The sequence below is a fragment of the Panulirus ornatus genome, chromosome 24 (genome assembly GCF_036320965.1).
Source record: "Panulirus ornatus isolate Po-2019 chromosome 24, ASM3632096v1, whole genome shotgun sequence".
NCBI lineage: Eukaryota > Metazoa > Arthropoda > Malacostraca > Decapoda > Palinuridae > Panulirus > Panulirus ornatus.
In genome coordinates this window covers 16,313,162-16,332,051 of record NC_092247.1, presented here as the reverse complement: position 1 = coordinate 16,332,051, position 18,890 = coordinate 16,313,162, and the positions used below count along the sequence as shown (strand labels likewise).

Below are 18,890 nucleotides of genomic sequence, written 5' to 3'. Positions count from 1 at the left end.
CCATTTTCAGCCCATTACCCGGAGTGTAGGAGACTCAAATTACCTTATCTTGACCCCCGACAGGAGCAGAGGTGGGAGATTATGCCACATCAATATGCGTAAACCAAATTTCAATTGTGATCCTCCCCCTATGGAACTGACTGTGCCAGTCTGCATCATCCAACGTTCAACGGTAGCTGTATGTGATGAGGATGATGACCCAGCTGCAGGTGCCTTGGAGACCTGGGAACCAGACAGAGGCACGGACAGGAAGTGAGAGGTGAAACTTTCAAATCTAACGGAAAAACAATGTGTGCAAATGTCTGCCCTGCTGTCAAAACACCCAGGAGGTTTTCCGAAACACACCTAGACAGACCTCGCTCACAAGCCATGATGCAGACACAGGAGATAACTGGCCTGTCAAACAAGCTCCTTACTGGGTGAGTCCACAACAAGCAGCCATCCTTCAGAAGGAGCTGAACTATATGTTGGAGCACGACCTGATTGAGCCATGTCAGTCAGAGAGAGCTCCCCTGTTACTCTCGTACCCAAGCCCAATTGGACCTATCGGTTCTGTATTGACTACCGCTGGGTTAATGAGGTGACAAGATCTAATAGTTACCCCCTGCCGCATGTGGAAGACTGCACAGATCGTGTCGGCAATGCTCACTGTCTGACAAAACTAGACCTCAGGAAGGGGTACTGGCAAATTAGATTAACAGAGAAAGCACAAGACATCAGTACCTTTGTAGTGTTAGGATGGGCTTATAAGTGTAAAGTGATGCCTTTTGGCATGAAGAATGCCCCTGCCACATTTCAACGACTTATGGACATCCTCATCAGAGACTTGCCTGGTTGTGTCGTCTACCTGGATGATACTGTGATATACAGAGTTGGGATGAACGTCTACAAAGACTTGACAACATTCTGACGGTCTTGAATGAGGCTAACCTTGTTCTCAATTGAGACAAATGCGAATCTGTGAAGGCCAAGATGCAGTATTTGGGCTATGTGATCAGGTCAAGGTGAGCTAGCCCCACCAACTGCAAAAGTCCAAGCCTTATCCCAGATGGGTGCCCCCTGATCTAGAAGAGAACTGCGACATTTTATGGGTATGGTTGGGTACTACAGGATGTACATTGTTAATTCTGCAACACTCGTGGCCCCACTAACGGATTTATTGAAGAAAGATGTTAGATATGTTTGGAATGAGCAGTGTGAGACAGCCTTTCATCAGTTAAAGGCCATACTTTGTAATAGTCCTATTTTGCAGGCTCCTGATTTTGACCAGCCGTTCAAGTTAGCAGTAGATGCCAGTAATGTAGGAGATAGTGCTGTCCTTTTGCAGGAGGATGCAGAGAAGGCTGACCATCCTGTAACCTATTTTAGTAAGAACTTCAATCAAGCCCAAAGGAATCATATTCTACCATTGAGAAGGAACTCTTGTCTTTGATACCTGCATTGCAGGACTTACATGTATACTTGTGCCCTTCACTTCAGACAATCTTATCAGGGTGTATACTGACCACCACCTATTCAAATGTGTTAAAAAATTCCGAGATAAGAATCAAAGGTTAACTAGGTGGGCCTTGTTCCTTCAAGAGTATAATTTAGATATTCACCATATTGCTGGTGCATATAATGTGCTAGCAGACTGTTTATCCCGCTCTTAAGGTAAGAAAATTCCTCTTCCAGGAATTTTCTCCTTTAAGGAGGAGGGTGTTATGAACATGTGTGTGTGCCCCATGTTCATATTTGTGTCCCTTTGTTTGTTTATGCTGTAAGTGGTGTTTTATGTTGTAGGATGACAGAGAAGGGGGGCAGGGCCTCCGTTATCTCGGCTTAGGTTTCACTCCCCTAACTGGGTCATCATTTCAATTACCCTCAACACTTAGGCCTGTCGTCTTTCCCATACTTGAGGCGCCAGATGGCCAAGGTCAATAGCAGGGGTCATGCCGGGCCATCAATCCAGTTACCCTCAACACTTGGGCCTGTCATTTCTCCCCTGTCTGAGGCACCAGACAACTGAGGTCAAGATAAGAGGTCAGCTAGGAAATATGGCTTTCTGTATATCGTCGTTACCATCAGGAGAAGAGGAGGTTGGGCCTTAGGCAAGATGAGGGTCAGACCTAAGACCTCCAGCCAACCAGGAGTGGCACTATGAGCCACTCTCCTCCAGTCACAGCCAGACCTTAGGAATCCCGCCAAGTAGGAATGGCACTATGAGCCATCCTCCTCCAATCACAGCTGGACCTTAGGCCTCCAGCCAATCAAGAGTGGTACTTTGGGTAACCTTTCTCCAATCCCACCTAAGATCAGTGCAACAGGGGCAGGCTGCTCCTAGCTCACTCCTCCCATCAATAAAAACCTCTGATGCCCGTTGGGCCATGATTCCTATCTATCCCGCAGGCCCAGCAGGTAAGTAGGGGTCCCCTCTGTCTCAAACCTGTACCCTATGATCACTGTGTAAAGTGGCACTATACGAAACTCTACGGTGTTGCACTGCCTCTGTCATTTAGGTTCGAGTGTCACAGAGTATTGTAACTTGTCACAGAGGTGTCCAATGAATTAGTGTATCTTGAATCACGTTGCTAGAGTCAAATTGTCATAAAGGAAAGAGATCTCCCAGTTTGAAATCTTACCTGGAACACTGAACTCATATTCAGTGTTAATGTAAATGATTTGTGCCTGATTAATGTGCTCCTGTTATTTTGTACTCTTTATTTCTTGGATTATACGTAGTTTTGATACTGGTGTTTGGTTTAATCCCATAACTCCAAGATAGTGTTATCCATGTGCATAGTTGACGATCCTTCCCAGTAAAAAGATTCAAAACAACATATATATCTATATTCATTATACTTTGTCACTGTCTCCCTCGTTAGCGAGGTAGCGCAAGGAAAGAAGAAAAAATGGTCCAACCAACCCACATACACATGCATATACACATGTATATATGTTGAGGGTATTGATTAAAAGGGTGAAGGCATGTACACAGCATCAGATTGGGGAAGAGCAGTTTGGTTTTAGAGATGGTAGAGGATGTGTGGATCAGGTGTATGCTTTGAAGAATGTATGTGAGAAATACTTAGAAAACCAGATAGATTTGCATGTAGCATTTATGGATCTGGAGAAGGGTATGATAGCGTTGGATTTGTATGCTACATTTATGGATCTGGAGAAGGCATATGATAGAGCTGATAGAAATGCTCTGTGGAAGGTATTAAGAGTATACAGTGTGGAAGGTAAGTTGCTAGAAGCAGTGAAAAGTTTTTATCGAGGTTGTAAGGCATGTGTATGAGCAGGAAGAGAGGGAAGTGACTGGTTCCCAGTGAATGTTGGTTTGCAGCAGGGGTGCATGATGTCTCCATGGTTGTTTGATTTGTATATGGATGGGGTTGTTAGGGAGGTGAAAGCAAGAGTTTTGGAGAGAGGGGCAAGTATGCAGTCTGTTGTGGGTGAGAGAGCTTGGGAAGTGAGTCAGTTGTTGTTTGCTGATAATACAGCGCTGGTGGTTGATTCAGGTGAGAAACTGCAGAAGCTGGTGGCTGAGTCTGGTAAAGTGTATGAAAGAAGAAAGCTGAGAGTAAATGTGAATAAGAGCAAGGTAATTATGTTCAGTGGGGTTGAGGGACAAGTCAATTGGGAGGTAAGTTTGAATGGAGAAAAACCGGAGGAAGTGAAGTTTTTTAGATATCTGGGAGTGGACTTAGCAGTGGATGGAACCATGGAAGCAAAAGTGAGTCACAGGGTGGGGGAGGGGGTGAAGGTTCTGGGAGCATTGAAGAATGTGTGGAAGGTGAGAGCATTATCTCAGAGAGGAAAAATGGGTATGTTTGAAGGAACAGTGGTTCCAACAATGTTATATGGCTGCGAGGCATGGGCTACAGATAGGGTTGTGCAGAGGAAGGTGGATGTGTTGGAAATGAGATGTTTGAGGACAATATGCGGTGTAAGGTGGTTTGATCGAGTAAGTAATGAAAGGGTAAGAGAGATGTGTGGTAATAAAGAGTGTGGTTGAGAGAGCAGAAGAGGGTGCATTGAAATGGTTTGGTCACATGGAGAGAATGAGTGAGGAAAGATTGACCAAGAGGATATATGTGTCAGAGTGGAGAGAAAGAGGAGAAGTGGGAGACCAAACTGGAGGTGGAAGGATGGAGTGAAAAAGATTTTGAGCGATCGGGGCCTGAACATACAGGAGGGTGAAAGGCATGCAAGGAATAGAGTAAATTGGAACAGTATGGTATACCAGGTTGACGTGATGTCAATGGATTGAACCAGGGCATGTGAAGCTTGGAGGTAAATCATGGAAAGTTTTGTGGTGCCTGGATGTGGAAAGGGAGCTGTGACTTCAGTGCATTACACATGACAGCTAAAGACTGATTGTGAAGGAATGTGGTCTTTGTTGTCTTTTCATAGCACTACCTTGCATGCATGCAGGGGGAGGGGGGTGCCATTTCATGTGTGGCAGGGTGGTGACAGGAATGGATGGAAGCAGCAAGTATGAAAATGCGCATGTGTATACACATATATGTCTGTGTATGTATATGTATGTATATTTTGAAATGTAGAGGTATGTATATGTGCGTGTGTAGGCGTTTATGCATATACATGTGTATATGGGTGGGATGGGCCATTCTTTCATCTATTTCCTTATGCTACCTCGTAAACGCAGGAGACAGCAACAAAGTATAATAAATAAATAAAATATATGTTGATATGTACATGTAAGTATATGAACGTATAAAAAGAGTGTGGTTGAGAGAGAAGAAGGTGTTTTGAAATGGTTTGGTCATGTGGAGAGAGTGAGTGAGGAGAGACTGACAAAGAGGATATATGTGTCAGAGGTGGAGGGAGCAGGGAGAAGTGGGAGACCAAATTGGAGGTGGAAAGATGGAGTGAAAAAGATTTTGAGCGATCAGGGTCTGAACATGCAGGAGGGTGAAAGGCGTGCAAGGAATAGAGTGAATTGGAACAATGTGGTATACCGGGGTCGACATGCTGTCAATGGATTGAACAAGGGCATGTGAAACGTCTGGGGTAAACCAGGGAGCTGTGGTCTTGGTGTATTATACATGAGAGCTAGAGACTGAGTGTGAAAGAATGTGGCCTTTGTTGTCTTTTCCTAGTGCTATCTCGCGCACATGTAAAGGGAGGGGGTTGTCAATTCATGTGTGGCAGGGTGGCAACAGGAATGAATAAGGGCAGACAGTATGAATTATGTTCATGTGTATATATGTATATGTCTGTGTGTGTATATATATGTATACGTTGAGATGTACAGGTATGTGTGTGTGCGTGTGGACGTGTATGTATATACATGTGTATGTGGGAGGGTTGACTATTCTCTCATTGTTTCCTTGCGCTTGCTCACTAACGGGGAAGACAGCGACAAAGTATAATAAGAAAATATAAAAATAATGGGCATGCATGGGTGTTTATGTATATACATGTGTATATGAGTAGATGGGCCATTCTTCATCTGTTTCCTGGTGCTACCACACTGACATGAGAAACAGCAATCAAGTATAGAAAAAAAAATAGCACTAATGGTATGGACTTGATTAGGGCCTCAGCTGCCCATGCCATCTCATAAAAAAAAAGTACTTTTATAGTATCAGAACAGTGGATGAACAGAAAAACATAAGTTATGAATCTGTGAATACTTAGTGTACAAAATTTGGTAGGCAGCCACTGACCAGGGAGGTATGTTACCTGTACCACCCACCTGAGTATCAGGAGGGTTTGTGACGACTGCATAGCGTACTAGCACTTCAGCAGTTCTTAAGATGCTCTCCTCTGACCCAGTAAGCTGTCTTTTCTTTTTGCATAGCCACACTGGGACTGCTGGCATTCTGTCCGCAATCATACAATCTCTCCTTTTCACACATAACACTTGTCAACACGTAACTCAAACAACTCTTTCTTTGTAATAATAGATTTTCTGCAATGAGCACTCTGTGCTAGCCCTACCATTTGGCAATATGGTAGGAGCAATAGACAGAAGTAGTAGGTACGAACATTAGGCCAGAGCATTAAGCAGAAAAACTAAGTAGAAGTAGTAGGTAGGAATATCACGGCGAGAGCATTAGGTAGAAATAATGGGTTGAAACATTAGGCATTACCTCTACCTACTTTTCTCTTTATATAATCCTAGGATGATGGAGGACTTTTAGTAAAAGAGTACAGGGCAAAAATATTTCCAAAGAAAAAATACTTTCAATATCCTCTCCATCTATACCAGTCACTATATCTCCTCACACTCATTTTCTGTGCAGTTCTGTAATATTTCAAAATTGATTCATGGATTCACTACCAATGATGCGCATGTGCATGAGACAAGGGTAGAGTGTTCGTTTCAAACGAAACAAACTTCCAATACCGTCCCCACACATATCAGCCACTCTCCCTCCTTAAAATTATTTTGTGTGTGTAGCGTATTATTTCTAAATATACTCATGTTATTCAACACCAACACTATGCATACATGTGCTTGAAATAAAAGTTAAGGTTGAAACCAAGTTACAAGAAAAAGAAAGAAATCCATGTCCCTCTCTTTTCTCTAGAGCCATCACACATGTCAACTGCACACCTCTCTGCCCCTCAGTCAGCACTGCAACAGGCCAACATACAGGAATTTATATTCTCTGTGTTTTTCCTCTCCCTTTTACATACCAATCTATCATTTCATAGGAAAAAAAATTCTATTTTTCTTCACTGTGAAATAGCAATGGACAAACATCACCAATACCACTACGTAAAGGTTAAACCTCCTTCACTGGCCTTAAACTCAATCCACTCTCCCTAAAGTGTGCCCTTATATTACTTTCTCTCTTCAGCTGATATAACAGTTTCTTTCCCCACCTATCAGTTAACCACATGAAAATCCTCTGCAATTCGAAATTACTATGTGACCATTAGCAATTCAAGTGTAGGCCAATCTGAAATCTGTTTCTTTCCCAGTACCATAAAGCTTTGGAACTCTGTACCTTCTTATATCATTCCTCAAAATTATGACATTCCTTTTTTTGAAAGTTAGTTTTCCACTTCTCTAAAGACTATTGGACCATTCTTTTCCCCTTCCTTATTTCTTTTGCCCCTTTTCTCATTCAAAACTCGGCCTTAATGAGGACTTCTGCATTCAGTCATCAAAAAAAGGTTATGTTAAAGAAACAAGGAAGCTGAAGTGTTTTGTCACTACAAGAAAAGAGGGATATGTTAACAAAAATAAATCTAAAAAAGCTGTAGGCCCTTACTTGGCATTCTTTTCTATCATCAGGATGATCCTCTACGTTGGCTGTGCGTGGTTGCGTAGACACAGGACTAGTAGTTAACTGCAGAGATGGCAAGCTAGCACTACTGCGTGGAGGTTGAGTAGCCACAATGCTTTTCTCTGTTCCACTTGATACTTCACAGGAATCTGCAAGATTACAGTCTGTTACATTTCATTGATCTTTTGTTAATAGTAAGTCAAAACCAAAGAGGCAGCCTTTGAAGGAAATATAATGAAATAAACATACAGGTAGAGCCTCTTTAATTTGGCAACCTTAGGACCTGGCCACTGCCAGACCACTGAACATGCCACAAAACAGAACTTGACCCTGCCAGACCTTGCTAGTTCATTCCACATATATACTGCTGTGTTATCGAAGCTTAAAACAGGAAATAATGCAACCATCAATGCTTCCAAACAAGGTTTTTATTGTTACATCAGATTACATCATAAGTACCCCCAGATGGAGACTCCTTAATACCTTGGGCGAGGGTTTTTCATGGCATATGACACCAATACAGGGCAGTTTCATCAGTATTATACACTTGTTCTGGGACTAAGCTTCCTGATGCCACTAGCTGTGCAAATTCATCCACAAACTTTGTCACAGCTTTGTGATGAGTAGTTAATGTAACAAACAACCATAGGGTGGTAGTTAGGTTTGGTTGACTCTTGCTGTTCTTTTACTATTATTGTCAAAGCAACCAGCCTGTGCTGCGTCAGTTCCAGCCAGGCAGCCAGCTCATATACTCTCTCTCACCCTGTATACATTGCTGTTGGTTATTTAATAGAGAACTGGATTTTCATCGATTCTTTTAACATGATTTTACGCTACAAGCTTCCACATCAGTACACTTTTCACCGCAAACACTATGTACTGAAATTCCAAGTCTTCACTTAAAATTGTGTAACCATCCTTGTGAAAATTTACAGTCATAGCCAAGCTTTAGTTCTCTATGAAAAACTTTGGCCTGCTCAATAAGCATCTTCCCAGAAATGCTTAGACCATTACGTGAGAGCTTAAACCACAAGTATTGATATCCAATATACTTTGTCGCTGTCTCCCGTGTTAGCGAGGTAGTGCAAGGAAACAGACGAAAGAATGGCCCAACCCATCCAAATACACATGTATATACATACACGTCCACACACACACACATATACATACCTATACATCTCAACGTATACATATACATATACACAGAGACATATACATATATACACATGTACATAATTCATACTGTCTGCTCTCATTCATTCCCGTCGCCACCCTGCCACATATGAAATGAAAACCCCCCTCCCCCCCGCATGTGCGTAAAGTAGTGCTAGGAAAAGACAACAGAGGCCCCATTCGTTCACTCACAGTCTCTAGCTGTCATGTATAATGCACCAAAACCACAGCTCCCTTTCCACATCCAGGCCCCAAAGAACTTTCCATGGTTTACCCCAGATGCTTCACATGCCCTGGTTCAATTATTGACAGCGCGTCGACCCCGGTATACCACATCATTCCAACTCACTCTATTCCTTGCACGTCTTTCACCCTCCTGCATGTTCAGGCCCTGATCACTCAAAATCTTTTTCATTCCATCTTTCCACCTCCAATTTGGTCTCCCACTTCTCCTCGTTCCCTCCACCTCTGACACATATATCCTCTTGGTCAATCTTTCCTCACTCATTCTCTCCATGTGACCAAACCATTTCAAAACACCCTCTTCTGCTCTCTCAACCACACTCTTTTTATTACCACACATCTCTCCTACCTTTTCATTACTTAGTTGATCAAACCACCTCACACCACATATTGTCTTCAAACATCTCATTTCCAGCACATCCACCCTCCTTTGAACAACTCTATCTATAGCCTGCACCTTGCAACCATATAACATTGTTGGAAGCACTATTCCTTCAAATATATCCATTTTTGCTTTCCAAGATAACGTTCTCAACTTCCACACATTCTTCAACGCTCCCAGAACTTTTGCCCCCCTCCCCCACCCTATGATTCACTTCCGCTTCCATGGTTCCTTCCATTGCTAAATCACTCCCAGACATCTAAAACACTTCACTTCCTCCAGTTTTTCTCCATTCAAACTTACGTCCCAATTGACTTGTCCCTCAACCCTACTGTACCTAATAACCTTGATCTTATTCACATTTACTCTCAGCTTTCTTCTTTCATACACTTTACCAAACTCAGTCACCAGCTTCTGCAGTTTCTCATCTGAATCAACCACCAGCACTGTATCATCAGCGAACAACAACTGACTCACTTCCCAAGCTCTCATCCACAACGGACTGCATACTTGCCCCTCTTTCCAAAACTCTTGCATTCACCTCCCTAACAACCCCATCCATACACAAATTAAACAACCATGGAGACATCACACACCCCTGCTGCAAACCAACATTCACTGAGAACCAATCACTTTCCTCTCTTCCTACACATACACATGCTTTACATCCTCAATAAAAACTTTTCACTGCTTCTAACAACTTACCACCCACACCATATATTCTTAGTACCTTCCACAGAGCATCTCTATCAACTCTATCACATGCCTTCTCCAGATCCATAAATGCTATATACAAATCCATTTGCTTTTCGAAGTATTTCTCATATACATTCTTCAAAGCAAACACCTGATTCACACATCCTCTACCACTTCTGAAACCACACTGCTCTTCCCCAATCTGATGCTCTGTACATACCTTCACCCCCTCAATCAATACCTTCCTATATAATTTACCAGGAATACTCAACAAACTTATACCTCTGTAATTTGAGCATTCACTCTTATCCCCTTTGCCTTTGTACAATGGCACTATGCAAGCATTCCGCCAATCCTGAGGCACCTTACCGTGACTCATACATACATTAAAAAACCTTACCTACCGGTCAACTATACAGTCACCCCTTTATTAATAAATTCCACTACTATACCATCTAAACCCGCTGCCTTGCTGGCTTTCATCTTCCACAAAGCTTTTACTACCTTTTCTCTGTTTACCAAATCATTCTCCCTAACCCTCTCACTCTGCAACCACCTCGACCAAAACACCCTATATCTGCCACTCTATCATCAAATACATTTAACAAACCTTCAAAATACTCACCCCATCTCCTTCTCACATCACCACTACTTGTTATCACCTCCTCATTTGCCCCCTTCACTGACATTCCCATTTGTTCCCTTGTCTTACGCACTTTATTTACCTCCTTCCAAAACATCTTTTCATTCTCCCTAAAATTTAATGATACTCTCTCACCCTAACTCTCATTTGCCCTCTTTTTTCACCTCTTGCACCTTTTTCTTGGCCTCCTGCCTCTTTCTTTTATACATCTCCCAGTCATTGGCATTATTTCCCTGCAAAAATCATCTAAATGCCTCTCTCTTCTCTTTCACTAATAATCTTACTTCTTCATCCCACCACTCACTACCCTTTCTAATCTGCCCACCTCCCACACTTCTCATGCCACAAGCATATTTTGCACAAGCCATCAGCGCTTCCCTAAATACATCCCATTCCTCCCCCACTCCCCTTACTTCCTTTGTTCTCACCTTTTTCCATTCTGTACTCAGTCTCTCCTGGTACTTCCTCACACAAGTCTCTTTCCCAAGCTCACTTACTCTCACCACTCTCTTCACCCCAACATTCTCTCTTCTTCCCTGAAAACCTCCACAAATCTTCACCTTTGCCTCCACAAGATAATGATCAGACATCCCTCCAGTTGCACCTCTCAGCACATCAACATCCAAAAGTCTCTCTTTCGCATGCCTATCAATTAACACATAACCCAATAAAACTCTCTGGCCATCTCCCCTACTTACATTCGTATACTTATGTATATCTCTCTTTCTAAACCAGCTATTCCCAATCACCAGTCCTTTTTCAGCACATAAATCTACAAGCTCTTCACCATTTCCATTTACAACACTGAACACCCCATGTACACCAATTATTCCCTCAACTGCCACATTACTCACCTTTGCATTCAAATCACCCATCACTATAACCCCGTCTTGTGCATCAAAACTACTAACACACTCACTCAGCTGCTCCCAAAACACTTGCCTCTCATTATCTTTCTTCTCATGCCAAGGTGCATATGCACCAATAATCACCCATCTCTCTCCATCCACTTTCAGTTTTACCCATATCAATCTAGAGTTTACTTTCTTACACTCTATCACAAACTCCCACCACTCCAGTTTCAGTAGTGCTACTCCTTCCCTTGCCCTTGTCCTCTCATTTACTCCCAAGACACTTTATAAGTGCACTTTATAAGTGCACTGTCTAATTCTGTACTCCTTGCACCTTTCAAAGTTTTCCAAAACTTTAAACTTTTCTGGCTTTCATTTTCAGCAAAAAACTGAATAAAAGAAATTGACAGGACTGTTAATTAGCTTGGCTGCAGAGTAAACAGATTTTGGGGCCTTGGCACTGCTATCAGTGCCGCCATGGTGGCAGATCCACAAACTAATGGCAGCAGAGTTATTGGACCACAGATAACTGGATCAGAGAGGTACAACCTATAACATAAGAAAGAGTTAAACAGGGATTTCTCCTTGCAGGTTCAGGCTGGGGTGCCTGTGCATGAATGTAACCAGGATAAGAAGAGGCAGAGACAGTTGCTATGTATGATGGGAGGAATCTGGATGTTTTGGCTATGAGTCAAACTAAGTTGAAGGGGGAAGGGGTGGAATGGTCTGGGAATGTTCAGAAGGTACAGTCTGGGGTCACTGTCAAGACAAGAACAGAGGAGTGAGGTGGCATTTCTCATGAAAGAATTGCAGGACTGTATCATACAGTGTGAGTTCGATACTGATGTAGGTTAGGAGGAAAGTACAATGAAAGAAGTGGATGACTGTACATGCTCATGCAACTGGTGGCACCTAAACTACAGCCCCCTATCTACAACCAGGTCCGTCCATGGTTTCCCCTAGCTGCCTTATACCTAGTACAGTAACTTACCATTAGTTTTTTGTTTGGCTATGGTAGGATTCTCAAAGAAAGATCCAGTAAACGATCCCCATAAGCTTCCAACCATGATAGCTGAACTACTGGACTTCCCATCATCTGAAATAGTATAAAATACAAGAAAATAAAATTGTGATAAACGAAGTACAAATGAGCAAACTGGGAAGACAAGTGAGAATGTAGAACAATTTGAAACTAAGAATTGCACCAAGAGTCAAGATAAATATTGATGTTTCTTGGCAACAAGTAGTTAGAATTAGAAAATACATATTTTGAGGGATAAAAAGTCATTTGCCTACCATAGGAAGAACCCTATAAATATCTGACATGTTTTAATCAATGGGGGTTGAAACATCAATTTAAACCCCCAAAATACTGAGTACCTATAAAGATTCAAACCCTTTGATGACCCCAAAACATTTGAGACCAGCAGATGTTCATTCACAGAGATTCAACAACCTATCCAAGTTGATGATGCCAGCCTCCTTCATTCTTTCACTGATCATTGCTATCTCTGATTTTGTCCTGCCAATTTCAAAAATCTAGACAACCTTTTTCGTTTTAAGAAAAGAAGGAAGAATGGAAAGGAAAGCTAAATGGATGCTCATACCAGTTTGCCATTGGTTGAGAAATGGTTTTTCATTCTTTAAAACAAAAATTTATCAACAAAGAGAGCCCTTCCAGTAACTGAAAGCATGTCATTCTGCAGTGGACTGACCAAAGATGAACCTGCATTTTCTTTCTGTTTCATGCAGCCATTGCATACAAGGTCAAGATTCTTGAATCACCTGCATCTGCCACAGAGCGACATACATATTTGGTTATTGTTACTAGATACTACCAACTAAATTTTTCAAACAGTTGGCAGTCTATGAGGATATGTTCAGGAGGCATGTACAAGGTATGGACCCTCATGTTATGTAATTATGCCTATTACAATATAATAAATATATTAGTAATAAAAACCCTTAGTACTCGTATCCAAAAAAACATTTCTAAAAATATCATACATGTTAACCATACATGCTTGATGTACCTCATATGCCTGGTAGTAGTAGAGCATAAATTAAAGGGAACGAAATAGATGTATATGGTGTAACATTTCACTCAGTTAAGTTGTATGCCATCTTATCTAAATAGTTTTCAGTGAATTGCATTACAAAATTTGTGCAAATAACTTTTAGAATATTCAAGAATATCCCCTACAGTATGTGCCTTCAACATCTACAAAAATCTAAAGAAATGAACTTCCCTTCACATCAACTTTGCCCATATAACAGAACAATCCTCATCTGAATGCAACACATTCCAAGACACAGAAGGAGGATATACCAGATTTAATCCCATAATGCCCCCAGACAAATATCTGTGTGAGCTGAGTAATGCCTCCAAAGGGATATTCACAAATTGAGTTTCACATCTCAATTTCAAGGCTGTACACCAAGCCTGGTTGGTGGCTGAGGTATCAGTATACAATAATATCTCCCCAAAGTCAGTCATCTTTCAGCTATGCCAATGAAAGCATTTTCATGAGTTTCCTTGGAAGGAAATGGAGCAACTTTTGGTTAAAGTTAGAGGACCAGGCAATAGATAATCATGAATTATTTGATGATCACCTGTCTTTGGATCAACTGCAGAGTGATTTTATGAATGCTAATCATGTGGAGAGTGATTTTACAAACACTAACTCTTTCAGTAACAAAAGTAGACCAAGATGAGACAGCAGAAGGCTTTCTGACAGAGGTGGAGGTAGTGTTGCCAGTACATACCTGACCTTGACAAAATGCCATCTGACAGGTGTTGCTAGTAATTCTACAAATTTGTATAGTTTTGCTGTTAAGAAACAATTGTCAGTGAATCCTATTCATTACAGCAAGAAACAATTTATCATTCATTACATAATAACAATTAGCAAACAACAATGCAGAGTATTACTATATTCTTATATTATACTTTGTTGCTGTCTCCCACGTAAGTAAGGTAGCGCAAGGAAATAGACGAAAGAATGGCCCAACCCACCCACATACACTTGTATATACATAAATGCCCACACACACACATTTACATACCTATACATTTCAATGTACACATACATATACATACACAGACATATACATATATACACATGTAAATATTCATACTTGCTGCCTTCATCCATTCCCATTGCCACCCCGCCACACATGAAATGGCATCCTACTCCCCCTGCATGCGCACAAGGCAGTGCTAGAAAAAGACAATAAAGGCTGCATTCATTCACACTCAGTCTCTAGCTGTCATGTGTTATGCACCGAACCACAGCTCCCTTTCCACATCCAGGCCCCCACAAAACTTTCCATGGTTTACCCCAGACACTTCATATGCCCCGGTTCAATCCAGTGACAGCACGTCAACCCGGGTATACCACATTGTTCCAATTCACTCTATTCCTTGCATGCCTTTCCATCCTCCTGTATGTTCAGGCAACGATCGCTCAAAATCTTTTTCACTCCATCCTTCCACCTCCATTTTGGTCTCCCACTTCTCATTCACTCCACCCCTGAAACATATATCCTCATTGTCAATCTTTCCTTACTCATTCTCTCCATGTGACCAAACCATTTCAATACACCCTCTTTTGCTCTCTCAACCACACTTTTTATTACAACACATCTCTTACCCTTTCATTATCTAATTGATCAAACCACCTCACACCACATATTGTCCTTAAACATTTCATTTCTAACATATCCATCCTCCTCCGCACAACCCTATCTATAGCCCATGCCTCGCAACCATGTAAGATTGTTGGAACCACTATTCCTTTAAACATACCCATTTTTGCTCCCTGAGATAATGAGCGCACCTTCCACACATTCTTCAACGTTCCCAGAGTCTTTGTCCCCCTCCCCCACCCCATGACTCACTTCCACTTCCATGGTTCCATCCACTGCTAAATCCACTCCCAGATATCTAAAACACTTCACTTCCTCCAGTTTTTCCTCCACTGAAACTTACCTTCCAATTTACTTGTCCCTCAACCGTACTGTACCTAACAACCTTGCTCTTAATTACATTTACTCTCAGCTTTCTTCTTTCACACACTTTATTCAGTCACCAACTTCTGCAGTTTCTCACCCGAATCAGCCACAAGCACTGTATCATCAGCGAACAACAATTGACTCAGTTCCCAAGCCCTCTCATCCACAACAGACTGCATACTTGCCCCTCTCTACCAAAACTCTTGCACTCAGCTTTCTAACATCCCTAACCATAAACAAATTTAACAAACATGGAGACATCACACACCCCTGCCGAAACCAACATTCTCTGGGAACCAATTACTTTCCTCTCTTCCTACTCATACACATACCTTACATCCTTAATAAAAACTTTTTACTGCTTCTAGCAACTTACCTCCCAAACCATATACTCTTGATACCTTCGACAGAGCATCTCTATCAACTCATATGCCTTCTCCAGATCCATAAATGCTACATACAAATCCATCTGCTTTTCTAAGTATTTCTCACATACATTCTTCAAAGCAAACACCTGTCAGGATCCATACATCCTCTATCACTTCTGAAACCACACTGCTCTTCCCCAATCTGATGCTCTGTACATCCCTTTACCCTTTCAATCAATACTCTCTCATATAATTTCCCAGAAATACTCAAAAAACTTATACCTCTGTAATTTGAACACTCACCTTAATCCCCTTTGCCTTTGTACAATGGCACTATGCATGCATTCCGCCAATCCTCAGGCACTTCACCATGAACCATACATAAATTGAATATCCTTACCATCCAGTCAACAACACAGTCACTCCCTGTTTTTTGTTGAAAATATTCAAAACTATAAGGTTTATTACTTTTTTAAACAATATGAAAAACATGTAATATTGAGTCAGATAACATGATTTAGCAGGATGTTATGGTATTCAACAGAGGTACCATACAACAATCAAATGTCACAGACGTCTTCATTGGTCCTAACTAGCAAAAGATAACTTAAGAAAGCCATGGTGCATGCAATCATCAAGAACTCCAGCAGACAGCCATATGTGCAAAAGGAAAACAAATTTCTTGATCCAGCTGGATACATTCCTTACTAAAACAAGCCTGGAAGAACAAACAAATGTTCTCTTACACAATTTGCAGTGAGACCATGAAAATCTTTTAAAGTCTTATCTGGACATGGGTGATATTCTAACCCCTTACCCTTAAAATATTGCATATGAAAATCAGTAGAGTCCTAGCCAAGTAAAACATGTTCTAATCATTTTTACCAATATCTGAGGGAACCAATGCCTCCTTTATATACTGACTAGAGGTATGGATACCTCTATCATGAGTATAAAAAAATCCAAAGCACTTTTATGGCAAAGAAAACCATTATAGAGGGATGGAACATGCACAATCCACCTCAGTCCTTGCTGGGCTAAAGCGTAAATATATGAGATTTTGCAAGATTCTGATGATGATGACAGTCAACTTTCATTTTAGGACAAATCAAAAGATATTTAAGGCAGATTCATCAAGCAAGCAAAGCAGAAGAAAACGAAAGTGAAGGATGACATGTTGGGTAACAGAACATGCAGTGTCTTTAAATGGCTGAAGCATGTCAAATTCCAAATGCCTCAGTGTAGAGCTGAACTTTAAATGTTGATGATGCATTTCGTTTTAAAGGATGTTTGTTTTGATGGTTCCAATACCTTTTTGTAATATTTCAAATATTGCTAATATTCACCAGGCTAGGGCCTAAAGGGGTTATGGAAAACACTGCATCTCACATGGCCCTCACCTCTCTAGGCCCCCCTCCCTACACATGGCCCTCCCTTCCGCCATCAACTCATACAGCCCCCCCTTTCCCTATCTCTTGTACAGCCCTTCTTTACCCCATCCCACAACCCTACAACTGTCCTCCCTTCCCTAAGCTTTCCATCCTCTGTATGACCCTCCCCTGAGACACCCACCCCCTGCAGAACCCTACCCTCCCAGGACCCTTACACCTTGCTCTGTCCTTCTCTCTCTGACCTTTCACTGCCCCCACCTCCCCCAAGCACTCTATCCCTAGCATAGCCCTCTCCTCCCCCTACTCGAACTACCCTTCCCTCCTAAAACCCCCACTCAATGTTGGCTAGTCCAGTTGGTGTGGATAACACAAGCCACCATGTTAGCTATGGTGGCTTGTGCCTGACATAGAGTAAAAACCCATTCTAACACTCTATTTCATGAGGTGGGTAGTCCATCAGAAGCCAGTTTCTTTCATATTCCAAAATTTACAACTAACAATATAGATAGAAAATATCAACAAACTATTTCAAGAGGTGGGTAGTCCATCAGAAGCCAGTTTCTTTCATAGAAAATATTAACAAGTACCGGTTTTTGGAAAAGAGAAAATGTATGAGTGAAGACAAGGTGATAAAAGTGAGCAAGCCCGGACAATAAATTTGTGTGAAAAATACCAGGAGAGATTAGGTGAAAAAGAATGCCAAAGGTAAGAGTAAATGAAGCAATGGGAGTGGATGAGGAATGGAACATATCTAGGGAAGCAGTGCTGGCATGTGTGAGAGAAGTGTATGGTATGCTGTAAGGTGGGAAATAGGAAGGTGAGGAAGCTTAGCGAGTGTGAGGATGAAGAAGTAAAGTTGCTTTTATAATTATAGACAAAAGACAGGTGTACGAGTGGTACTTAAGGGGAAGAAGTGCGAATAATTGGGAGATGTACAAGGGAAACACCAGGAGGTCAAGTGAAAGGCGCTAGAGGCTGAAAAAGAGGATGAATGAGAGTTGGGGATGAGCAAGTATCAGTTAACTTCAGGAGAATAAGATATTTTGGAAAGGGGTTAACTGAGTGAAAAATAGAGAACAAATGGGAACATCAAAAGAGACAAAATGGGAAGTGGTAATTGGTATAGATGTGGGGAAGAGGAGATGGAGTGAGTATTTTGTAAGGAATGCTGAAAGTGTCTGATGATGGGGAGGGAGATGGGGAGGTATGCAAAGTAAGAGTCATGGAAAGTGGTTTAGTGATGACATAAGAGGGGGAAAGCCTTGAGTCATATGAAACGTGGCAACATGGCTGAAGCAGATGGTATTGCAGTTGAATATCTTAAGACAGGGTTACTGTTTGGTGATGGGTTAGGGTGAGGTGCCTAAGTACTGACAGGATGCATGTATAGTGCCACTGTATAAAGGTAAGGAGAACAAATGTGAGTGTACAAGCTACAAAGGTGTAAGTTTGTTGAGTATGATTGGTAAGTAGTACGGAATAGTGACTGAAAGGCTGAAGGCATGTACAGAGCATCAGAATAAGGAGCAAGAATGTGGTTTCGGGAGTGGCAGAGGATATGAGGATCAGGTGTTTGCTTTAAAGAATGTACATTGAGAAATACTTAAGAGAAAAAGAAGACTTGCATGTGACTTTACAGATCTGGAGAAAGCATATGATAGGTTTGACAGAAAGGCCTTGTGGAAGAACTTATGAATATATGGTGTGGAAGGAAAGCCACTAAACACAGAATTTTTTTTATAAGGAATGCAAGGCATGTATGTAAGTAGGTAGGGAAGAGAGTGCATGGGTCTAGGTGAAGGTGGATCTGTGGCAAGGGTGTGTGGTGTCACCATGGCTGTTGCTGTTTTACATGTTTACAGATGGGGTAGTGAGGGAG

The 18,890-nt window shown here is 41.6% G+C and overlaps 1 protein-coding gene across 2 annotated transcripts in view; it reads right to left on the bottom strand.

The window, feature by feature from the left end:
• Positions 1–18,890, bottom strand: part of LOC139757124 (uncharacterized) — a 459,373-nt gene that overhangs the window by 365,551 nt on the left and 74,932 nt on the right. For both annotated transcript variants that reach the window (XM_071677224.1, XM_071677223.1), the window contains exons 4-5: positions 12,230–12,334; positions 7,236–7,399 (exon numbers count right to left, since the gene is read on the bottom strand). In XM_071677224.1, the coding sequence (XP_071533325.1) occupies positions 7,236–7,399; positions 12,230–12,334 (269 nt within the window). The remainder of the gene's footprint in view (positions 1–7,235; positions 7,400–12,229; positions 12,335–18,890) is intronic.